The 25,853-nt window shown below is 34.0% G+C and overlaps 1 protein-coding gene across 1 annotated transcript in view; it reads left to right on the plus strand.

Annotated features, from left to right (window-relative positions):
* LOC145303833 (uncharacterized) overlaps positions 1–23,465 on the plus strand; it is a 43,270-nt gene extending 19,805 nt beyond the window's left edge. Inside the window, exons 13-30 of the mRNA XM_080145471.1 lie at positions 855–927; positions 1,767–1,832; positions 2,436–2,487; positions 3,457–3,583; positions 4,276–4,344; positions 4,942–5,062; positions 6,605–6,712; positions 7,174–7,226; positions 7,950–8,148; positions 9,365–9,508; positions 9,651–9,773; positions 14,679–14,773; positions 15,368–15,460; positions 16,400–16,457; positions 20,486–20,530; positions 20,890–20,929; positions 21,800–21,906; positions 22,880–23,465. Coding sequence (XP_080001597.1) covers positions 855–927; positions 1,767–1,832; positions 2,436–2,487; positions 3,457–3,583; positions 4,276–4,344; positions 4,942–5,062; positions 6,605–6,712; positions 7,174–7,226; positions 7,950–8,148; positions 9,365–9,508; positions 9,651–9,773; positions 14,679–14,773; positions 15,368–15,460; positions 16,400–16,457; positions 20,486–20,530; positions 20,890–20,929; positions 21,800–21,906; positions 22,880–22,915 — 1,609 coding nt within the window. The 3' untranslated portion in view covers positions 22,916–23,465. The remainder of the gene's footprint in view (positions 1–854; positions 928–1,766; positions 1,833–2,435; positions 2,488–3,456; positions 3,584–4,275; positions 4,345–4,941; positions 5,063–6,604; positions 6,713–7,173; positions 7,227–7,949; positions 8,149–9,364; positions 9,509–9,650; positions 9,774–14,678; positions 14,774–15,367; positions 15,461–16,399; positions 16,458–20,485; positions 20,531–20,889; positions 20,930–21,799; positions 21,907–22,879) is intronic.
* Positions 23,466–25,853: the final 2,388 nt, after the last annotated feature.

Here is a 25,853-nt window from a genome sequence, read left to right on the forward strand (position 1 = left end):
TTTTTTTTGGCCAAATCTATTCAAAATTGCCTGAATTTTAAGGATCAGGCCTTTAAAGTCATAAAAAGTTATTTTTTCTAGTAGTATTTATTTGTTTTTTATCAAAAAAATTTTCGAAAAAAAAAGTCAAATTTCGCGTACTTCGGAAAAATTATTTTTTTTGGTAGAAAAAATTTACCTATCTTAATAAAATTTTTTGTGCATACTCTTTATTACATTTAGCAACTTTTACCTTTTGGGCATGCTGTAATAAAATCAATACGTCATCGATTTTTCGAAGCTTGAAAATGCCCTACCGACTTCGCCTCAAGGCGGGGCGAAGTCGGTGCCGTTTTAGAGATCAATTTTGACAAACTTCCAAAAGTCCTAGGTTTACGTCCTTTTAGGACCTGATCGACTTTTCCGAGATCTTTCTACTGGTCTTGGTCCCATTTAAAAAAAATAATTTTTACGATTTGCAGGTTCAAAAAACCGAAAAAAAGACCGAGTTCGCCCCGCTTTACCCTATATATATATATAAGAGGTTAACTCACAAACAAAATATGAATTTTACATATTTATTCAGACATTACAAATTGTTTCGTGCATGTTTGCACTCTTCAGATGTCAATGTAAAACTAAAGTTGGAAATAAATTTAATTTAAAGGATTTTTACTAATATTTTAGAAGATTTTTTGAACATAATATATATACATTAGTTATAATTAAGGACAGTTTGAAATAATAAGAACATTTGACTAAAAGGTTATACCTAACTTTACGGAAAATAAGCGAAAAAATGACCCCCTGACAATTCAAATCCATTAAAAGGTAAAGTTTTCGTTGTTTTTTAATTATAATATTTATGTTTGTAGATCGCGTGATGAATGTGCAATAGAAGAAAACAAGAAAGCAAAACAACAACAGTATCCAACACCTTCAAATTTTGTAAAAAAAATTATTTTTGGTCCTCTTGAGTCCTCAAAGGGCACTTAAGGGAAGAGGGGGGAATTGAACATTTACAATCTTAATTTTAGGTTTTGTTTTAAGAAAAATATTCTTTTATTGAAGGGGGCCATGTTTTCTAGGGGTGAATTTTCTCGGGAGCACCCACCCACAAAATAGGTATAAACCTACCCTATATCTATGAAAAGCTTCACTGTAAAGGAAAACCATACCAATTTAGCGGTTAGCGAGATCACACACACATTTTGAACATGCGATTAACTCTTATCCTTTTTAAATCAGATAATAGTTAATAAATATAGTTACCAAGTTTGATATTTTTCAGTATGGCTTCGAAATCAATAAATATCCGCTGGATTAGAACCGGTTCTTAGCCATACTGATTTTATAACAGACAGTTTCCACTAATCTTAAAATAAAAATCATAAAATTAATATCAGTTATTTAAGCCCGGGCCTTCGGTCCCTCGGGGCCAACAAATCTAGTATTAATCATATAAATTTTCATTTTATTATCCGTGGAAAGCAGTCCATGATATGATGCGATAAATAACTAATCCCTGTTTTGTGTAGGGTTGGGCCGGATATCTGGTCATTTTTAATATCCGGCCGGATACCGGATATTAAAACTATCCGGTTACATGATATCCAGCTGATTTTTGACGCCGGATATTCGGTTATCCGGCCAGATATTCGGTAATTTTCCGGATATCGAACGTTGGCCAGATATCCGGCCGGAACCGGATATCCGGCATAAGAAATCAGCCGGATATCCGGTATCCGGCCAAAAATGTATCCGGCCCAACCCTAGTTCTGTGATAGGAAAATATGAAATTGGAGTGTTGTGGCCGCAAGTTGGATATCAAGAGCTACATGCTTCATTGTGTCAGGAGAGGAGTTGGAACATTATCTACATAATATCAGGGATCTAAAGGGATAAGACAATGACCGATAGATTAATGTGATTTCCCAATGATGATGCACAAAATTATCCCTTCTGTAGATTACAATTAGAGGTTGGAACGTTAACAAACTCAACTTAATGAATCGACCAGACAAAATTCAATAAAGTCCCAAATGGTTGTTTCAACATCCATAAGAAAAGTAGAGCTTCAGCGAAGCACAAAAAAATGGAATGAGCAGATGTTCAGTTTTATAACAAAAGACAAAATAGAGAGTGAATATGCAGAAATAAAATATTAGAAAGAAAATCATGAAATATTAGAAAAATAACGTTTACAATACATCTTTCCGGACAAAACCATGTTTAGATTAGATGAGCATTCATCATGGGAATCTTCATAAAAAATTTTAGATGCTTATTTTCAATAGAAGTTGAGAAATTCAAGTTCCACAATACCGTTACAGACTGACTGACGATAGGACAGACAAAGTGAATTATAAGGCATCTTTGCTACAAAAAAAAATGTCGAGAACACGAACTTAAATATCCTTATATAAAATTTCAACCGTAAAAATAATGTTAATATTAGGATTCATGTGAAGCAAGAGATGCAAACTGCTGTCAACAAAGTTTATAAAGGTCAAGTAATTTATATTTTACATGGATGCAGGGGTGTATTTTCTGCACAAGATTCATTTTTTCCCTGCTGCAAACTTTTTTTTCCCCTCCTAGTTTTTTTCCAGCAAGGAAGGGGGAAAAAGGAAAAATATTTCCAGAACTCTTTTTTTTTTAAATTCATATTATCCCCCTTTCCGCATATTCTTTTAGTTTTTTATTCACTAAGGAGGGGAGAAAAATGGAAAAAAATCAGTTCCCTTAATTTGTATATTTCTCCGCCAACCACATATTTTTTTTATCCTCCCCCTCCCTTTAGCAGGACCAACCATGCATAAAAGTGAAGCTCGTATTTCAGAAGGTATGTCAAACGAACATTAGTACTTGTATGACAAAGGGGGGGGGGGGGGGCGGGTGTGATGCTGTTAGAAACCAAAACTAAAAGTCAAAATGAACTTCCTTTTAAAAAAAAATTGGCTATTCCGTTTTCACCTTTTTTCTTTGACAATAAAGATGTCTTAACGTTTGTGTAAGTGAAAGTATTAAAAAAAAAATTCTTGTATATTTAAAATAATTTTAATTTTAAATTTATAAAGTTTTACCTCAACAAATAGAAAAATTTTATTTTCAAAAATCACATTTTGTCCTATAATTATAATCAGTGTTGTGGATCCGGATCCGCAAGGATCCGCATTTTTTTGAGTCAAGGGTACGGATCCGCAAAAAAATGCGGATCCGGATCCTGGGGTATAAATTTGTGGAAAAATCTACCTAAATTTATATAAAATAGTCACTTACAAATTTTGAAAATCAGACATTCTCGTGATGAGAGCCAATCTTTAAGGTTTAGGTTCAGAATTGAAAATTAAAAGTATTTTTGACTTCGAGATTAAAGAATAAATATTTTTTGAAAAATTTGATGATTTTATTTTTATTGTCAAGATCCGCACACAATCAATGCAGATCCGCAACACTGATTATAATAAATTTAAGGGATGTTTTCAGAGAAGCAAGGGCAGTGTCCCAAGTGCCCCAAGAAGTTGTTGGATACTCTCTCATTTGCAGATCATATGGCGGTAGAGCATAGACAAGTTATTGATCTTATCATAAACAAACCAAGGTAGATTAATAGATTCTCGCAACACTAATAAAATGTTTATTTCAGCTGTCTAATTCACCCTCTTTACTCCAAACCCTTCCTTTCTAATGAAAACGAATTGACTAATAAATGAGGAACATTGTAGCAACCTGTATTGACATCAAAAGGGGTAGTTTCACGAAATGCATTTTATCCTCTTAAGATTTTTTTAATTTTGAAAATTTTTGAACATTGTTTTGGCTATTTTTAGAGCAAAATTCTGATTTGTGCACTGATTACAAGATGGTTGCATTACCCCCCCCCCCTGTCCGTCCAGACGTTCAAATAGGTTTTTAACCTGCGTGTAAACTGTTGCAGAAAATTATTTGCACGCATAAGATAAATGAATAACCGTCTAACGTTTTTGTATTACAATAAAGATTAAACAATTAGGCACCACTAAAATAGCCGGCATGCTGTTTTTTTTGTGAAATAAAACAGCCATATAAGTTGGTTATAATGATATATCCTAAGAAAATGATTTTCAAATCTTAATATTTTTCGTAGATGAAAATTTAAATTCTTTCAAATATAGGCCCTATAGATATAGTTTAAACCTTTGAACAAGAAAAAATAATAAATATGTAGTTGACTAAATTTAAGTTAATTGCATTTCGTGCAACTACCTCTTTGCATTTTTTCTGATAAAAGATTCTTATCATATCACTCTATAGGTTTGCTCCATACAAGGATATATTGAAGAAGCTGAAAGATGAAGTTGATGACGTTAATACTTCCAGCAGGTTTTAATATTTTTCTGTCAGCATGGCATCTAGACCGATTAATATCAGCTGGATTAGAACCGGTCTTTATCCATGCTAAAAATCATGTATAGAATCGTGATACAAACAAATATAAATCATAATAGTTTTGTTAGACCGGGCCTTCGCCAAATCGGGTCTAACAAAACTGGTTTAAATCTTGCAATTTTTAATTTTAATATCTGCGGAAAGCTGTCTATATTACGATACGATATTAATATAAGTAATAAAGTCTAAAAAAGAAAAAATAAACACAAATTTTTTTTAACCTACAGAACATGTTTTTTGGAATGCTCATATTTTTATGGATTACTAGCGGCTATACCCTTGCCCTACTAGACCCCCCCCCCCTCTTCCTTTGATCTGTAGTTTTAAAGTAAAAAGTTTCGGCACCCCTGTAAGGGAGGTCTAGTAAGTCCTTATAGTAGCGCCGCCTAGCGTCACTTTCTTCTCTAGGGAGAATTTTTATTGGGAGGGTGGTGGTACCTTCCCTTCCTATGTCTTACGAGAAACTACATTGTATAGGAGACCCATATGATTACATCTTGTTACTTCTATGTAATTATTATTCTCTTTAAGTGATGTTGAAGTGTTGGAAACAGCATCTACGCAGGGAAAGAGATGCCCATTGTGCAACAGGGAAGAGCATAACAACAGCCTGCTACTCAGACACATTGTGGATGCTCACTATTATTTTCAGGTCAGCGCCTCTTCCTATTTACCTACATAACAGAGGAAATTCACCCCATGGTATGGTGGGGGTTCCCCGCATAACCTGTATTTTTTTTTATTTAAAAAGAAATATTTTTTTTAAGGGAGGGGGTGGATGTCCTTACTTTCCCAAAAATCTCAAGCTTCAGACAGTCGGACGGACAGACATCGTTAAAAACAACTTAAAAGGATAAATCCCGTCATTATTATTATTTTGTTTTGCTTGAGAGTGTCCTTGTTTGTGATTAAGGCCCGCAAAATCAATTAAAAGTATAAACTTTCAACCAAATCGTTAGATATTTAGTGTAAAGCAAACAAAATGTATTCTACGGCTAATATAAAAAATACTTTTAGAAAGATTAGCATTTAGATTTTTTATTGAAGGATCTTTTTCTCAATGCATTTCAGATTTAGCCCGTGCCTTCGGCATCTCGGGGCTAAAATAACTGGTTTTAGTCTTATAATTGTACATTCTTATATCCAAGGATTACTGGATATAAAACTATACGAGAAATAACTAATTTACAACTAGGGTCTTTCCACCCGTCCTAAACAGTTAACTCTTATCGGTAGTTAAGGCATGTTAGAATTTTTCTTCAAATTTCAAACTTTGCATGGTGATTTATCATTTTTTGTTTGAAGATTTAAAGAAAAACAAAACTCTTAAAACATTAAGAAAAAAAACATTGAAAATATTCCTGCATTGAAAACCTTATACATATGGGAATCACTAAAACTTCCTAGTGTGTGTAAAAATTAGGGATGACAATCCGTCAAATTTTTGGACCGGATTCGGATTCTTACCAAGAATCCGTCCAAAAAAGGCAGATTCCGGATTCTTATTTTTGGCGGATTCGGATTCCGGATTCTAGAATATCTTCAAAGGTTTTTTTTAATTAAAAATTTAAGTGCTACATATGTCCTAAAAATTAATGTTCTTTGTGTTCTCTATAATTCACTTCCGAGAATCGAACCAGATTTTAAAAGATATTGTATATTAGGGATGGCAATCCGTCAAATTTTTGGACCGGATTCGGATTCTTACAAAAATCCGTCCAATAAATGGCGGATTCTTGCGGATTCCGGATTCTTATTTTTGGCGGATTCCGAATTCGGATTCCAGATTCTAGCAATATTTTAAAAGGCTTTTTAAAAAAATTAAGTGCTATATATGTCCTAAAAATTAATGTTCTTGGTGTTCTCTATAATTCATTTCCGAGAATCTAACCAGATTTTAAAAGATTTTATATATATAATGATGATAATCTTTGCCTTCAAAAAGGGGGAGTTGAAAGAAAAAACTCAAATCGCTAATTTTAGCCTACCAATTAAGAATCCGAATCCGCTATTAAAAAACGGATTCCGGATTCGGATTCCAAAATTGGCTAAAAATTGGGCGGATTCCGGATTCGGATTGCCAACCCTACTAAAAATGTAAATATTTTTACTTCTGTCAAAAACATCAAAAATGTTAAATACACGGGTAACAAATATCCAAGGTTACGTTTTTTTACCCGCGCATTTTTTAAAGCTACGCAAGATGTTGGAAGATGATTATAAGAAGAAGAAATTTTGTGATTGTGACCTGGACATGGGAACCCTAAGATTCTTCATAAGACATCAAGCCATTAAGCACCAGGTTCTCTTTTATGTCTTAATATTGTTATAGGACGGCTACCGTTAGTGTGTCATTAGTGGCTGGAAAAAGGGGGTCATTTTTTGGCGTATTTTCCGTTGAACGTTTAGTCAAATGCGCTTATTAAGTCAAACAGATCTTAATTATAACCAAACATAAATTTTAATAGCAATACTTATTTAAATTCAAGATTTAGTTTTAAAAACTTTCCAGTATGGCTTCGATGCCGAATTAGAACAGGTTCTAAGCAATACTGAAAATCATGCATAGCATTGTATTCTGGACAACTTTCCATCAATATTAAAATAAAAATCATTAAGTTAATACTAGTTTTTTATACCTGGGTCTTTGGTCCTTCGGGTCTAACAAAATTAGTTTTAATCTATTTTTTTTCTTTTAATATCCCCAGAAAGTTGTCTATAATACGATGCATAAAGTAACTAATGTAAAACCTATTATTTTAGTTGTTGCTGAAAGTTTGTACTTCATCGGTTGCGAAACTGATCACCAATGCCAAGTATTTTATTCTAATTTCAGTAGCAAAGCTACTCTATATTTCACTTGGTTGTTGTTGTCATTATTGTTATTTAAATAAGCCTTATTTAATTTTATTATATTTAATATTTTATTTTAATATTACAGAGGTGAATTCTTAAAAAACGTTTGCCCCACTAAAATCAGTGAGGCAAACTAAATATTTAGAGGGGATAATTTTGCCTCACTAAAATTTTAGTGGGGTAAAAAAAATTTTAAGAATTCACCTCAGCCAAATATTTAAAAACATGAATACGAACATCCATAAGTAGCGAAGCTCAAAAATTATTAACGGATGTCAGTAAACATGCAGACAATCCATTTTTGAGAAAATGTCTTTTTCTCTATCTAGCGGGTTTAAATTTGAGACTTATGAGCGGCTAATGCGCGGCTGCCGAGCCCTGAGGTGGATTCTTTAAAAACATTTTGCCCCTCTAATCGCTCAGCGGGGCAAAATTGTTTTCGTGAAAAATCCTCCAAAATCACATAAAAAAATCTACAAAAATGAAATAAAATCTTATGTTAATAACCATTCTATGATTTTGTTTAATTTTTGTAGATTTTAATGTGATTTTGGTGGATTTTTCACGAAAACAATTTTGCCCCACTAAGCGATTAGTGGGGCAAATTTTTGTAAAGAATCCACCTCTGATTTTTAAAACTACCAGTGTGTAACTAAATGTCTATTCTTTGTATACTGTTTTAGATTCAAAAGATGTCGAGGACCACAACAGGCAACGCCCAAATTGACTATGAAAGCTACAACATCTACACCTAAAAGAGGTTCCAAGGAAAATGTGAAAGAAGGGGATACTCTCAAGCGCAGAAATGAAGTTTGGATTTCAAATGCTAATTTGAATTTAAGCCCTAGGCCTAAACGGTTGTCTGCTGGTAAAACGCTGAAGGTCTGTCTTAAGCTTTATTCAGAAAATTATCTCGAAAAAATGAACATTACTTAATTAAGTTTAATAGTTGTCTTTAAAATAAATTACCTTAAGATATGTTGACAAAAAAAAAACTAAAAGCAAACGAAACATTTATTTAAATATTAAAAGCAGATTATGGCATACATTGTGCGAATTTTCTTTCCAGTATGGCTTTGAAACCGGATAATATCCGCTGAATTAGAACAGGTTCTCAGCCATACTGAAAAATTATGTATAGCATATTACTACAGATCATTTTCCAGGAATATTAAAATAAAAAATTATAAAATTAATACCAGTTTGTTAGCCTATTGGAGCTATCAAAACTGGTTTTAATTTTAAATTTTTCTATTTTAATATTCATGGAAAGCTGTCTAATACGATGCAATATACAGGGTGTTTTTTTTTAATGGAACAAAAGTATTGCTTAATATAACCCACTTCCTATTGACAGAAATTAATAATCTATATCTTAATTTCTTCATTGGGTTGGGGAGTTTTGTATACGAAAAAAATAATCGTTGATTTTCAACAAATTATGCCATAAAAACCGGTTTTTCTAAAGTTCCTATTTTTGGAAGATTTTTGGATCATGACCAATTTAAAGAGTGTGCAAAGATGCGTATATTTTTAAAAACCAAATTGTGCAGCTTGTGTTAATAGTAGAAAAATGTTACGCATCTCGTTAGAATTGTCATAAACTTTAGTTTTTGGAAATTTATGTATCATATTTATGCTATTTGTAGTATAGAAGCTACGTTGGAAAATGTGAGAAAGTTTTAAGTAACTTGCGACATTTTGCCAAGTAGCTCCTAAACTATAAGTAGCACAGGAAAAGTTCTTACACACCCAAAAACTAGAGTTTATGACGATTCTAGCGATATGCATAACATTTTTCTACTATTAACACAAGCCGCGCAATTTGAATTTTATAAATGTACGCATTTTTGCACACTCTTTAAATTGGTCATGATCCAAAAATCTTCCAAAAATAGGAACTTTAGAAAAACCGGTTTTTATGGCATAATTTGTTGAAAATCAACGATTATATTTTTCGTATACAAAACTCCCCAACCCAATGAAGAAATTAAGATTTAGATTATTAATTTCTGTCAATGGGAAGTTGGTTATATTAAGCAATACTTTTGTTCCATTAAAAAAAACACCCTGTATAACCATTTCTCTCTTTTTACAGGACCAGAACAGAAAAAATGATGGCCTACGGACGCCAACAAAAAAGGGAGGTAACTGTGTGGAGACAGCTGGCACCAGAACTGTTGGCAGACCTAGATCTGACAGGATCAGGATCAGAGATCAGAATACTGATCCAAAGCAAGAGGTAATAATGGATATACAATACATAGATTTATTGACAGGGTAAAATTTGTCGTCAAATTTTTACAAAAGTTGTTTAATTCTAATCAAAACTTGTTAGTTCGTTATTGCTGTTCTACTTGATAACAAAGTTGTCAATGTCTTAGGAGAAAACTGGAGTGATGCAATTGGTGAAGAGCAATGATCCGCCTGTAAATACTCCCATCCTCACGGAATCTCTGGCACCCAAGTCTCGCTATGACAAACTAGCTGAAATAAGCACTGATAAGGTGATGTAATCTAAGCAGTTGGATACGGTTGGGGTCTGTAAACACCCAGGGATAAGACAATGGTTGATAAATTGATATAATTAGGGCGGGTTCATATCGGAATAAGACAAAGAGGGGATATGCAACAGATAAAATTAACCTTTAAAACATTTCTGACCGAAAAAGAATTTTAAAAAATTGAGTTTTAGAACGCGACCACTAAAAAATATAATTGATTACTTATTAATATGCAATGAAGACATTCAAAATGTTTTTTGAATCAGAAACATGGCTTCATGGTGCTCCCTGGAAAGGACTTGAGGAGCTGAATCAGGAACTTTTGTCCGTTTCAAAATATCTCGTTCCTAACCTTAGAAATCACTAAAAAACCACATTTTTTAAAGGTTTATTGAGAATTGTCCAATTTGTAGAGGTTTTTTAGATTTTCTCAGGCTAGGATCGAGATTTTTTTGAAACGGTCAAAAGTTCCTGATTCTACTCCTCAGTGCCTTTCCTGGGAGCACCATGAAGCCATACTTCTGGTTAAATAAATTTTTGACTCCCATTTACAATTAGCTATACAAGGGGGGGGGGGGAAGTTCTGACACATTTGCGTAAACGGTGAGTATAGGCTTTATCGTTGGACTGAGAGGATAGGTTATTAGGGATAAAATCATTCTTATATGATAAATTTCCCCCAGATTTAAGATTTTTTGGATAGGCCTCCAGGTTCCGGAGCTCCAGGCCTCCAGGTCCTCTCTGTACAGGTAAAAATGAAAAAAAAAAAAAAAATTTTAAAGTTAAAAATCAACTTATAAAACAAAATATGCATATTTTTCTTCAAATATGTGAATAATATTAAAAAAGATGCATATTTTGTTTTATAAGTTGACTTGTAACTTAAAAAAAAATTTTTTTTTTTCAATTTTACCTGTACAGAGACCACCAGGAGGCCTGGAGCTCCGGAACCTGGAGGCCTATCCAAAAAATCTTAAATCTGGGGGAAATTCATCATATAAGAATGATTTTATCCCTAAGAACCTATCCTCTCAGTCCAAAGATAAAGCCTATACTCACCGTTTACGCAAAAGTGTCAGAACTTCCCCCCCCCCCCTTGAATGTCTGGTCGTCAGCGGTTTTAAGACGTAATATAAATTTTAAATCATCCAGAGGTGTATTATACTCATACAAATCATTTGCAGATCCCCGCTTTGGCCTCAGAAAAAAAATGTCCAATATCGACCCACCCTAATATACATACCAAATAATGAAACATTAAATTACCCTTTTTATAGATTACAATTAGTGGTTGAAACGTTAGAACACTCAATTTAATTAACCAACCAATTAAAATTCAGTAAAAGTCCTCGAAAGTTGTAAAACCAATGATTCAGATAACGTAATTATAAAAACTTTATAAACTAGTGCAATAAACAGCCCAAGCAATCTTAGATTTAGACAAAACACCTTTTATTGTAAATTTGTTTCAATTTTATTATTCAATTTTGAAGCAAAAAATAGGGGTGCTGCTAAATATTGACTAAAATTTTGGATATTATTTCTATTAACTATCAATACGCTCGGCTCTTTAATATTTATCACATTGTATCATAGACAGATTTCCGCGGATATTAAAACACAAAATTTAAAGATTAAAATCAGTTTTTTTTAGCTCCGAGGAGCCGAAGGCCCGGGCTTACAAACTGGTATCTATTTTATTGTTTGAAGAAAACTGTCTGTAATACGATGTTATACATGTTTTTAAGTATTGATTAGAATCTGTTCTAATCCAGCGGATATTTATCGGTTTCGAAGCCATATTCAGGGCGACCACTGCATACTATATATACTATTTATACTATATAGGATGAATTTGGATACTATATCATACTACTAGCGGCTTCGCCCCTAGCCTCTAGGGGCTTTGCCCAAGAGGTGATAAAAAAAAATTATTGCGAGAGACCATAAAGGACCATGGAAACTCCTTCAAAAAAAAAAAAAAAAAAAAAAAAAAAAATGGGGGGGGATTTTTTGGTTTTTGGGGGGGTTGGGGGTGTCCCACCCCCCGAGAAAATAGCTTAAAACCACCACAGGACCAATAGGTAGATACCCTGAAGAGTAGAATCCGATCGGTTCAGTGGTTACCGAGATCTTAAGGGACAGACAGACAGACGGACGGACAGACGGTCAGACGGACAGACGGACAGACAGACATCGTTCTACTTTGTATTATAGATATGACCAAAATTTACTATATATACTATATATTATTACCTTTACTTGACCAAAATTTACTTTATATACTATATAATATTACATTTATATAACAAAAAACGAATATTGTCAGTTTTGTGACAACGCCTCTTAAGGAGCGTTTTGTCTTATTTTCACAGTAGGTCTTCTCCTATTTCTAGCCCCTGCGGGGGCTCAAAAGATACTGTGATACAACAAAAATGCATAATGCTCTAGGTACAGTAAAAAAGAGATGAAGAAAATCCTTTAAAATATATTTTAGTGTGTGATTATGGTTTAAATATCAGTTATTTTTCATAGAATTAGCTTAAGGGTGAGGGGGAAGTTTTACCACTTTCGCTTACTCCGTGATTATTAGGCTAGGTATCAATGTAAAATTGTAAAATTTAGAGATCTACTTATTAAACAGAATATGCATCTTTCAAGATGTTATTAACATATCTGAAGAAAAAGATAAAAAATTGGCCTCCAAGTTTTGGTCCTGCAGGCCACCAGGTCCACTCAAGACTGGTAGAAATTAAATTTTTTATATGAAGAGTTAGAGGTCAACCTATAAAACAGAATATGCATCTTTTTGGATGTTATTAACATATCTGAAAAAAAATTGTAAATTAGCCCCCAGGGTCGAGCCCTGCAGGCCTCCAGGTCCACTCTGGACAGGTAAAAAATCAAATTTATTATTTTAAGAGTTAGAGGTCAACTTATAAAACAGAAAATGTATTTTTTTTTGATCTTATTAACATATCTGAAGAAAATATATAAATCGGCCTTCAAGTTCAGGTCCTGCAGGCCTTTAGGTTCACTCTGAACAGGTAAACAATCAAATTTCTTATATGAAGAGTTAGAGGTCTATTTATATAACAGATTATGCATTTTTTTTTGGATAATATTAACATATCGGGATCCAAGTTCAGGTTCATACAGGACAGGTAAAAGACTCAAATTTCTTATTTTAAGAGTTCAAGTTCAGGCCTCCAGGTTTTCTCTGGACAGAGTCTACATGGAAGCCTGCAGCACCTGGTCCTGGAGGTCAATTGTATTTTTTCTTTAGATATATGTTTAAAGGGGGGGATTTTTAATGCAACCATCTCGTAATCAATGTATAAATGGCACTTAGAATTCGAATTTCGATCTAAAATTCTGCATGAGTAATCCTTGGTAGGCCTATTTTCCCTAAATCGAACAAAAAAGTTGAAAAAGTAACAGCTAACGGCTTAGCCGTTTAGCCGTTTTTTGGCTATTTTTATGGCAAATTTGTCATAAATTACGTAGGAATCAACTTTTTGAAACATATTTTTGTTTTAAATCATGTGAAATGATACAAAAACAACATTTTCAGATTTCTAGTACCAGCAACTACCGGTTAGAACCGTTTGAAAACATTTTGGAGCAGAAAATAGTATTATGTGGAGATAGGTTTCGTGATGATTTGCATTGAAAATAGCCCAAAAAATGCCTAAACTGCTGAGCCGCCAGCTGTTAGCCGTTATTTTCCCAACTTTTTGTTCGATTTAGGGAAAATAGACCTACCAAGGATTACTCATGCAAAATTTCAGATCGAAATTTGAATTCTAAGTGCCATTTATACATTAATTACGAGATGGTTGCATTAAAACCCCCCCCCCCTTTAATAAACATCTAACTCCTTAAATTTAAAATTTTTATTTTATTCGTGTACAGAGTTCACCTGGAGGCCTGCAGCTCCTAAACCTAAAGTCCAATTTTATTTTTTCCTTTAAATATATAAAGAACATCCAAATATAAACTCATTTTGTTTAACAAATATACCATTAACCTTCTCAATTGAGGGAAGTTTGATTTTTACCTGTTCAGAGTCTGCAGGACCAGAACTTAGAGGTCGATTTTAATTTTTTTCTTCAGTTATGTTATGTTAATCCAAAAAGATGCATATTCTTTTTTATAAGTTGACCTCTAACTCTTCATATAAGAAATTTGAATTTTTTACCTGTCCAGAGTGGATATGGAGGCCTACAGGACCAGAACTTGGAGGCCGATTTAAATTTTTTCTTCAGATATGTTAATAGCATTCAAAAAGATGCATATTCTGTTTTATTAGTTGGCCTCTAACTCTTCAAATAAAAAAATATCCAACCTGTCCAGAGTGGACCTGGAGGCCTGCAAGACCAGAACTTGGAGGCCTATTTTAATTTTATGTTAATAACATCCAAAAAGATGCATATTTTGTTTTATAAGTTGATCTCTAACTCTTCAAACAGAAATAATTTTTTTACTTGTCCAGAAACCACCTTCCAGATAGCCTGCAGCACCTGAACCTGAGACCTATCCAAAAAATAATTAAATATACCTATGTGAAATGAAATACTAACCAAAAGTAAACTTTTATCCTAAATAACTTATAGTCTCACAGTAATACCTAGCCTAAAAATCACAGAGTAAGCCCCTTATATGTGAAATTGCTTTGATAACAGCTATGCTTTGAGTTATTATTGATGATGTATATACTATGTATTACTTAATAGTTTTAAGTCCGATACTATATCATACTATATGAGTTCAAAAAAATATACTATATATACTATATGGATTAAAAAAATATACTATAAAAATACTATATTTTTTTGGTTTTGGAGTGGTCGCCCTGCATATTAAGAAAGAACAATATTACCTAATTATTAATTTTTTAATTTGCAGGAAGAAGAGACTAACTCTAATAAGAAAGTTAGTGGAAATCGCTTCCTCTGCTTTCTCTGTAAATCTGTCAAAGTTGGATATAAAGTTATGCTCAGGTAAATGAATGTTGTGGCGCATCCGCTCGTTGTCGGGAAGGTGATAGGTTCGAATCTGAACTCGGCTTACCACTGCGCAATCACTCGACGATAAAAGTGGTTCCCACTGCTGATGTGTCAGTCGCACGAATGCCTTGGCCAAAACAGTCGCAGCTCATTACTCATTCGGAATTCAAGACAAAGGTCGTGCAATTTGATATTGTAGATCTGTAGTGTGTAAGGTCTCATCAGACATCATTTTATCCAGCTTTGCGGAGCCATTTGATTTTAGTGCAGCTCTGGCTCCGCGGAGCCGCATATGTGAACCACGGCTTCGGCCCAAGCTCCGGATTTAACTCCGGCACTGACCTAAAATCAGGAAAATCTCAACATACTTTTGCCAAGTCTATTTTTGACTTTTAATGGTTTTAAAAGTTCAATTTTTGATAAAAATGGACTTTAAAAAACTTAAAAGGGGCTCCCGGCTCCACAACGCTGATATCACTTGTGCAACTTCCAAATGATTATATATCGATAAATTGCTACGTTTTATTTTAAAGGCTCACTAACGAGCCGCTGTAGTATTGTTGATGCTCTATTAAAATATTATTTCAGTCATCTATCAAGTGGGCACTACCGTGATCAGATTCGTCAAGAGTTTGGACAGGAGCCTCACCCACTACAAACCTGTACATGCCCATTCCCAGAGTAAGTATTTATTAGCATTCAGGGATCTAAAGGGATAAGACAAAGGCCGATACATTGATGTATCTCCTCAGTGATGAATCACAAAATTACCCATTTTGTAGTTTGAAATTAGTTGTTAAGCCAACGAATAAGAAAACTTTATTACTAAACTTTGGAGACTAGTGTAATAAACAGCCGGCTTGCCTACATTACAAGTTATGCGTTGAATTGTTATGTTCTGCCGTTTTGTTCAGTATGGAGGGGCTGGGGGGGGGGGGGGGTATTGGGCTGTTTATTTCACTAGTTACTAAAGCTTAACAACTTTGGGGACGTAAGTTAAGTATGCAAATCTTTCAACTCAAAGTTATACTATAAAAGGGGCATTTTTGTGTATTCTCATTGGTTTGTTCATTAAGTTGAGTGTTCAAACTTTTCAACCACTATTTTTTTTTTTATTTTACTGTCTGTGGAAAGCGGTCTATAATACCTACAATGCGATAAATAATTTTTATGATATTATTTTCGCTTTTTTATGACTTGAACCAGGAATAAGGTATAACCAACCAGCGAAATAAATCTGAAATAATATTAGGGGGGGGGGGGGGCAGATAAAAAGGTCGTCAATTCTACTAAGTGTTATCCCCCAACGATAGCTAATAATCGTTTAGTGATTTTTTTTTGAATAAATTTCGTAAATAAATTTTTGGGGTATAGTCCCTTTCATGGCAACACCCCTTAAGGGGCGATTCGTAGTATTTTTAAAATGGCTTTTAATAGGTTATTTTAGGTTAGGTTAGGTTATATTGGGTTAGGTGATTTGCCCCGCAGGCCTAGAAACAGGAAAAAAGCTACTGTGAAAATACGAAGAATCGCGCCTTAAGGGGCGTTGCCAAAAAAGGCACTATACCCGTTGTTAGTATAAGCTGGATTTTAGTTTCAACATTAATATTTTTTACTTAGATGTGGACTAACCATTTATGGAAGAAACTATTTCTTCCATCTGGGAAGCAAGCACGAGGTAATTTTTAGGGTTAGACTGAATATCCGGCCATTTTTAATATACGACCGGATACCGGATATTGAAACTATCAGGATACCGGATATCCGGCTGATTTTTTATTCTGGTTATCCGGCCGGATATCCGGCAATTTACCTGATATCGAACGTTGGCCAGATATCCGACCAGATCCGGATATCCGGCAATAGAAACCAGCCGTTATCCGGTATCAGGCCAAAAAAGTATTTGGTCCAACCCACTAATTTTATAAACTAAGATTGATAATTTTTCTCTAGTATGTCTTAGGAACCGAATTATATTCGCCGGATTGGAACTGGTTCTCAAACATACTGAAAAATTATGTATATATTATATAGCATCGTATTACAGACAATTTTGCATGAATCATCATTATCATTGCCTTTTAATTCTCGGCAGAACGTAGGCCATGCACAATGGTTCTCCAATCTTCCTTTGTTTCGGCACGTTTTGAGGCATTGCTGAAAGATGGAATTTTCTTAGCTTTCTTTCCACTTAAGAGTTCCCTCCTCCAGGTTGTTTTTGGTCTACCTGGTTTCCTCTTTCCTATGTGGGGGTTCCAAGTCAAGGCTTGATTGGTTATATCATAATGCCCTTTCCTTAGAGTGTGCCCCAACCATCTCCATTTTCTCTGTTTTATTGTCAGTTTAATGTCTGACATATCACTGCGCTCTAGAAGCTCAGCATTTGTGATCTTATTTGGCCAAAAGATCTTGTGGATTCTCATGAGACATTTATTGACATATGTCTGTAGCTTGGAGACCACTGCTGTGTTTAGGAACCAAGTTTCAGCCCCATACAGCAAAACAGAGAGAACATTTGACTTGAACAGTCTTAACTTAGTCTTTATGGAGATGTTGTTAGAATTCCAAATTTTGTTCAGGCTGGCAAAGGCTGTCCTAGATTTGTTAATTCTAGCTTTAACATCTGTTAAAGTGCCTCCAGCTTCATCAATTTTACTTCCAAGATACTCAAAACAATCTACATCCTCAAGAATTTGGTCTCCAATAGTAATTGGTTCTTGGGAATTTGCATTTAATCTGAGTATTTTGGTTTTAGGAACATTTATTTCTAGTCCAATTTTCTTGGAGGTTTCAGCTATCCTGTTAGTCCTTCTTTGCATTTGACTTCTATTGCTTTTTAACAAAGCAATATCATCAGCAAAGTCCAGATCTCCTAAATATTTGGGATTGCCAAATAGCTCCCAGCGAATGCCATCATTACTTTCACAGTTCTTCATGATCCAGTCAATGGCAAGGAGGAAAAGGAAGGGAGAAAGAAGGCATCCTTGTCTGACGCCTGTTACAATCTCAAAAAAGGTTGATAGTTTACCTTTATACATTACATTTCCACCTCCTTTTTGATAGATAGTTTTTATAATATTGATTATCTTTTCTGGAATGCCATAGTGTCGGCAGATTTTCCAGAGAGATCTTCTGTCTAAAGACTCAAATGCTTTTTTGTAGTCAATGAAGTTTACAAAAAGCTCAGAGTTCCTTGGATTGCTCTATGATGATTCTTAGAGAGGTTATCTGATCAATAGTGGAACGGTTTGGTCTAAATCCAGCCTGATTAGGTCTTAGCTTTTCATTAACCTTCTTCTTTATTCTATTAAGAAGAATCTTACTAAGGATACGTCCAGGTACTGAAAGGAGCATTATCCCTCTGTAGTTTCCACATTGGGTCAAGTCTCCTTTTTTGGCTAGTATTGAGATATGTTCATTCTTCCAGTCCTCTGGGCATAACTCATCATTCCATATCTTTGTGATCAAAGGTAGGAATGCCTCAGCAGATGTATCTAGGTCTGCTTTTATGACCTCAGCTGGGATGTTATCAGGTCCAGCGGCCTTGTTATTTTTCAAACTTTTAATGGCCTCCTTGATTTCCAATAGATTTGGTGCTCGACAGTCAATGTCAAGTGCATCTGAGGGTGGAATCTCAGTTTCTTTCTTTGGAACTGAAAGATTCAGCAGTTCAGTGAAGTGCTCTGCCCATCTATTTAGAATATCTTCATCAGTTTTAAGGAGTGAACCATCCTTGTCCTTGATGTGTGATCCTGATTTGTGTACTTTACCTGCAATGCTCTTAGTAATCTCATAGACATCTTTCATTCTATTTTGATTAGCAGCATTTTCTGCTTGCATAGCAAGGTTTTCCAAGTGTTCTTTTTTGTCAATTCTGACACTTCTTTGGATTTCCCTGCTAAGCATCTTATTCAGGTCTTCATCTTCTGGAGAGTTTCTAGAGAGTGTTTTTTGTCTTACTTCTCTTCTTTGATCCATGAGATCAATGGATCTTTGAGTGATCCACGGCTTTTGGTTTGCCTTTTTGAAACCTAATTTTTCTTGGCTAGTATCATTATAAACTTTTTTGATACCTTGCCAAATATCTTTAACTCCATCATCCTCTTCAAGAGTCAACAACTCAAATCTGTTCTTTAGATTAAGCTTAAACTCTTGTTGCTTTTCAGAGTTTTGAAGGGTTGTTAAATTAAATTTTTTCCTGGGGTTAGGCTTTGTGTCCTGCTTTTTAAATCTTAGCCGAACTTTAGAAGATAGAAGATAATGGTCTGAATTAACATCAGGTCCTCTTTCAACCCTGACATCAAGGAGATACCCTTTAAAACGTCTAGATATACAGATGTGGTCTATCTGATTAAAGGTTCTTTGATCTGGTGATCTCCAGGTGGCAGTATGAATATTCTTGTGTTTAAATATAGTTCCACCAATGACAAGTTTGTTTTCAGTACAAAAACTTACAAGTCTATCACCATTGTCATTTTCCTTGCCATTACTTAAGCCTATGCCATGCATGAATATCAAAAGAGAAATCATAAGATTATTAAGTTTTGTTAGCTTCGGGGCTAACAAAATTGGTTTTAGTCTTTAAAATTTTTTATTTTGATATCTAATTTCTTAAGAAGGTTCGCTTTTGAAAACTCTAAATAAATTTCAGCTCCAATCATTATAAACATATGTTGTGATCAGCCATGTACAATTTATCAGAGATGTGCGCAAAGTTCATCCGCTCGTTGTCAAGGTGGTGATGGCATCAAGTCTCGGCTCATCACCATGTCACAACTAAAGACGTTTAGAATGGTTCCAACTGCTGCTGTGTCAGTTGTGCGGCATGAATAGTTTGATTAGCGAGAATACTAGTTGGTTGTCTGTTTGATTCCCTGGGTGATTGAGTGCGTTACACTGCAATTCACATGCTCATAGATAAAGTTCAACGTGGTTTGGAGGGGACTTGTACCTCAAACGTCACCTAGCCCCCAAGAGGTCAAAGTTCACCGGAAAGTTTGACATTCACCCAATGAATTTACTACACAGATAAAATTTACAAAATTGTGGGCTTTAAATACTTGACAAGTTATTCAGAGATTTGTAGAAAGCAGAAATTAAATTGCAAGTAATTGTGAGTGTACACTTTCAAGGAGGAAGGGAAAATTTGGCTGTTTTTTTTACTACTCTCCAAAGTTATATAATAACATTTTATTATTCGATGGTTTAATAACTTTGGTGAATTTTATTAAATTTTGATTGGTTGGTTGATTTAGTTTAGTGTCCAAACGTTTAAACCACTATTATTTATCTACTAAGGGTAATTTTTGTGTATCATTGGGTATAAGCATCAATTTATCGCCCATTATCTTATTCCGTTAGATTCCTGGTGCACTTCCCTTTTTTATATGGGGGGTTTCCCTCCCTCCCCTTCTAAATGACCATATATATTTGCCAAGCAATCTTCCTCTTGATTTGTCTATCTAATATTTAAATAACTAGTGGCTGTGCTCTTAGCATCTAGGAGCTCTGTATTCAAGGCAATAGGAAACCTAATAATACCCTAAAACCTTCCAAAGTCGTATCTAAAATAATAAATAGCCAAAAACTATCCAGGAACCTATTTTAAGCTCCATAGAATGGAGAATTTAATCAGTTAACTAGTAACCGACAAAAACAATTTACTACTTTATGTAACAAGATTGAGTTTAATCCAATATATTCTAGGCTGTGTTGAAGTATGCAACTTGGTTCAATCCACCACCACTAACAGTAATATGATTAATTAAAAGCGAAACTTTTCTACAATTAGGGTCAGTCAGTCAGTCCGTAACATTTGGTTCTTTTCTTCAACTTGACATGTTAGAATTTTCCTATCGATTTTAATGTTTGCTTGATGATTCCTTAAGCAGTGTAGCAATTCTATAATTGTTAGCAGAAAGTCCCTATATTTATTTGAAACATGCTGGTTTTTACTTTTTGACAACAACTTTTAATATGTTATAATCAACCTATTCATCTGTTTTTTGGAATAATGATTTCTAGGATAACACGAAGGTACAATGATAAAAGTAAAAAACAGACCGACAGACAACGTCCTACTTTGTATTATAGATTGTAATTTATTTCAGAAGGTTGGAAGATGGTACAAACCGGGGGGAGAAGATACAGGTAAAGCATAACATGGCGCTTTCGGTCGTCGTCGGGGAGGTGATAGGTTCAGCCCTGCACCGCGGTATAACTTTAGACGTTAATAATGGTTCCTACTGTTGCTATGTTAGGTGCATGTCATATATATCTAGAGTATGGGGGGATGCCTTGGCCCATATACAGGCGCACCTCATTTCCATGCAATGTTAGGACTTCTCAGACAAAGGTCGTGCAATCGAAGGGTTAGTTGTCTGTTGCATGTTTCTTAAACTAATATCTTTGGGTGTATCGCATCCCATTACAATCGGATGATGCTCTGGGTTTTCTAGATGATAATTTAAAAATCTAAGGAGAATCCCGTCCTTGCGCGGTAAGGTAAGGAACCCATAAAATTCTGGGATAACAAAATTAAATAAAAAAAAACAAGTTTGACAACATCCGTAAGTAGGTAGTGAAGAAAAAAATTCATAGAGAGGAATATGGATAAGGATATTTTAAGAGCAAGAATCAGGAAACCCTTCTCCCAGTTTTATATTTTATATTTTGTATTATGACTGACAGACCAACAGACAAAGTAAATTACATACTAGATGCTCATTGGTATAGGTAACTTTATACAAAAAAAATCAGCCATCTATCATAAATAAAAGCTGAGAAATCACATTTCCCCAAGACAATGTGAATTTTATAGTATTTTCGCTTCCAAAAATATCTGTTTACATTTATATACTTCCCTGTCCTAATTAAATTACGAATATTTGTTTAAAAATATCTGTAATACGACACTGTACATGATTATTCAGTATTTCTGAGAACCGTTTCTAATCCAGCGGATATTAATCGGTTTCGACGCCATACTTAAAATGTATTTCTTCAATGACAATCTTCCAGGCGTAAGCGAAGCAGAGGACCCTCTGAAGGTTGCATCTGCCACAGATGAGGAAACTGAGGAGAATTTTGAAGATACTGTAGTTGACAGCGGCTGCATTGAAGACAAGGTTTGCTGACCTAAAATTAATTCCAAAATCATACTTTGATATCTGAATATTTAAAAAGTTTTATATTTTAAATTTATTGACCAGTGTGGTTAGGAAACCGAATAATATTCGTTGGGTCGTCAAAATCATGTATCATTTCTTATTACATACCAGCTTATACCAATAACAAAATTAATTTGTTAGCTTTACCTCGGGAGGTTGATTTATCCCCTACATGTTCACTAGACCGACTCAGAATTACCACTTTTTTTGAAATTCAATGGGCGCGCTATTTCAACCCATTCCTTTTATGATATAAAGACCAATGATACCAAAAAAAGTGTTCTGGTAGCTTTTTTTCAACAATATGTCAAATTCGATTTTCATAAAAAAGGGGAAGGTTCCCCCCTGGGGGTGAAATTTTTTTTTCTTTCAAACCATGGCTTTATACACCTTCCTGAATTCGTCTTGAAGAGTACATTGAGGATCAAAAAACGATTTTAAAATATCTTGATCATAGCAAGGGCTATTCTCAAAAAACTAACAATTTTGGCCATTTTAGCAAAATCAGGTGATTTTGACGGTTATTTGAGGATAACTTTTTCTGGGATCAATATTTTTAAGAAACGTTTTTTGATTCTTAATATACTCTTCAAGACGAATTCAGGAAGGTGTATAAAGCCATGGTTTGAAAGAAAAAAAAATTTCACCCCCAGGGGGGAACCTTCCCCTTTTTTATGAAATTCGAATTTGACATATTGCTGAAAAAATAGTCTGAGAACACTTTTAAAGGTATCAATAGTCTTATATTTATGAATAGAATGGGTTAAAATAGCGCGCCAAAAAATTTTGCATCTTGAGTCGGCCTAATGTTCACCCACTCACTATATGGATGGACACCTTTAATTTAGTAAGGAGGGGGGGGGGGGGGGGGAGGTGATACACCTTCTTCTGCACAACTCTGAATTTTGAAATGACATGCACTTCTGTTCAGAATGTGGATCCGGACTTCAACATTGGAGATTATTAGGTGTTCCACTTCTTATGAGAAGCACATCCCACATTCTACCTGAAACCTCCTGCAAATGACTGGTACATTTAAGTTGTTATTGAGGTCAAATCTCGTCATATTTTCTTTGTCAAAAGTCAAAACAATTTTTAATTATTCTTGTACATATTTTGAACCTATTTCATTATTACATTTTTTGTATATATTTTGATTTCTACTTTTTTTATTCTCTGCTGTAAAAAAGTTTTTGAAAATTATTCTTCTTGTGAAACATTTGTACCAAATCATATACCTACTTTGTATTCTTGTGTACCAAGTGAAGCATTTCTAAGATGTTTCCTGTCTAATTTTTCTTTGTTTTTGATTAACCTTCATTTTTTTAATGAAGTTGAGAAAATTTTTTCCCTTATGAAACATATCTGTAATATTTTTGTGATGAACATATAACCCAGTACCAAGTTTGATTATTTATTTTGTATTTCTATGATATTTCTCGTATTTTTGTGTTTGTTTGGATTTATCGTTATTTTTTTCTTTAATTACCAGTGTTTTTTTTTCAGAATAAAAAATGCTAGGTAAAATTAATGGAGAATGGTAACGTTGAGGCCTGCAGCTTCTGAACCTGGAGGCCTATCTATAAAATATTAAAACTAGAAAGAGATCAATCATATAAGACAACTTTTAGCTTTAATAACATTTTTATCCCCTAAGCCTATTATTACCGTTTAATTTTACTGAAAGTTTTTATTGATAAAGTCCCATTTTTCATTAAAAAATGTTGAGTAAAATTTTACTGAAAAATTTGTCAAATTTTACTACAAGTTCTGATTTGTTAAAGTCCCATTTTTCAGCGGCTCAAAAATTGTTGAGTAAAATTTTATCAAAAAAAATGTATAATTTTAGTACCTACCTATAAGTTTTTATTTTAATATCGTAAAAATAAATTGTAAAATTGTAAAATTAATAATTAAAATTATCCAACATAAAAAAAATTGTAAAATTAGAAACATGTTTCTGTCTTTTTATGTAAAATTACGAAGACTACATAAATGAGAAAAAAATAAAAGCACAATTTGTTTAGAACTAGGTATTAAAGTAAAAATTGAAAAAGTTGCTAAATAATTTTTTACCAAATTTTACGTAAAATATCGCGAATATAGTAAAATTTTACTGGTTTACTACGTTTGCCGTAAAATTTGCATATACAGACTGGCCAGAGTGTACGTTTTGTACGTTACGTATCGAATCTGTGTACGTTCTGGACGTTATTTTGATATGTGTACGTAACGTATTTTGAAATTTGTATTTTTGTACGTTTTACGTTTTTTTTTAAATAATAAGAATCAAATATTAGCAGAAAAGTAATTTGTATGTTTTGTACGAAAATTTTAACAAAAACTATAGGTGTATTATATTAAATAAATTCAATATTATCTTAAATTTTCATAGAACAAAAATATGTAGGTAAATTATGCATATATTTTATTAAAACTTACAGTTTAAAGGGGGAGGGGGGGGGGGGGGGCGAAAGTGACACTTTTTGAAACCAAAATTAAAAGTCAACAAAGGAACTCAACTAAAAAAAGAATTACAGGTCTAAGATTTTGCATGGTAGTTGCTTTATAGGGGTAAAATATGGAACTGTGAAGAAACGGCGGCGCAACCGCCGAAAACCGCCGTTTCCTGCCGAAATTTTGTTTGCCTTTTTTCGTCGGTTTTCGGCGGTTGCGTCGCCGTTTCTTTACAGTTCCATATTGTACCCCTATAAAGCAACTGCCATGCAAAATGTCAGACCTGTAACTCTTTTTTTGGTTGAGTTCCTTTGACTTTTAGTTTTGGTTTCAAAAAGTGTCACTTTCGCCCCCCCCCCCCCCCTTTATGGATTTGAAATATATGTCCTATAGATTTAGTTTAAACTATTGAACAGAAAGAGATATGCAGTTAAATTCAAGTTTAAATGCATTTCATGCAACTACCCCTTTAATAGATTTTACGATAATTTTTTTCAAATTCTTTATATACTTGGGTAAATTTTCCGAGATATCATATGGTGCTCAGTTTAGGATTAAGAAGTCTTATTTTTTGGTATCTTCAGTTTTTAAAGAATAAGAATCAAATATAAGTATAAAAGTATTTGTATATTTATTTGTATTTGTACAAAAAGTATTACAAAAATAGTATATTATCTATAATACAAAGTAGAATGATGTCTGTCCGTCTGCTTGTCCGTCTGTATATCAGAAGCTTAATATCTCAGTAACCACTGAACATACCTAATAGTCCTGTGATGATTTTTTGCTTTTTTTTCTTTGGGGGAGGGACACTTAAAGCTTTTTACTTTCTACTAGGATTAGAGGCTTCGCCCCTAGCCTCTAGAGGCTTCGTCCTCTCTTTTATGGAATCGTTTGTTGGAAATTTGTACAAAAAAAAATATAATAAAAGATTGTGATTATTTTTTTCATTTAGGCTTCGCCCCAGGGTGCGGTGGGGGTTCCCCCACCCCGCTGATTTGCATTAGTTTATAAAAATAAATTGAGGGGTGGTTAATTTTTTTTGGAGGGTGGGTTTCCCACACTCTAAGAAAATAGCCTAAAACTACCACAGGACCAGTAGATATATTCCCTGATGATTAGAACCCAATCTGTTCAGTGGTTACCAAGATCTTAAGCTTTAGACAGACAGGCACTGATTTACTTTGTATCAAAGACTAGTATTTTCTGAGATCTTTAGCAATAGACAAAATAACCCTATATCCCATTATATATTTATCCTATAAATCCTTTTTTTCTGTAACGAAGAATCTTGCTAACTGCTGAACCGACATGATCATTGTGAGGTTGTAGGCTATTTTCTCTGTCCTTCCATATCCCTTCAAGAACCTGTATTCAAAATGGTAGAAAAATAGCCTAAAATTGAAATCAGAAATGGGGGTAGTCTACTCCCCCCTCCCTCACTAAAA

This window comes from Acartia tonsa, chromosome 13 (genome assembly GCF_053477335.1).
Source record: "Acartia tonsa isolate MP-2025a chromosome 13, ASM5347733v1, whole genome shotgun sequence".
NCBI lineage: Eukaryota > Metazoa > Arthropoda > Copepoda > Calanoida > Acartiidae > Acartia > Acartia tonsa.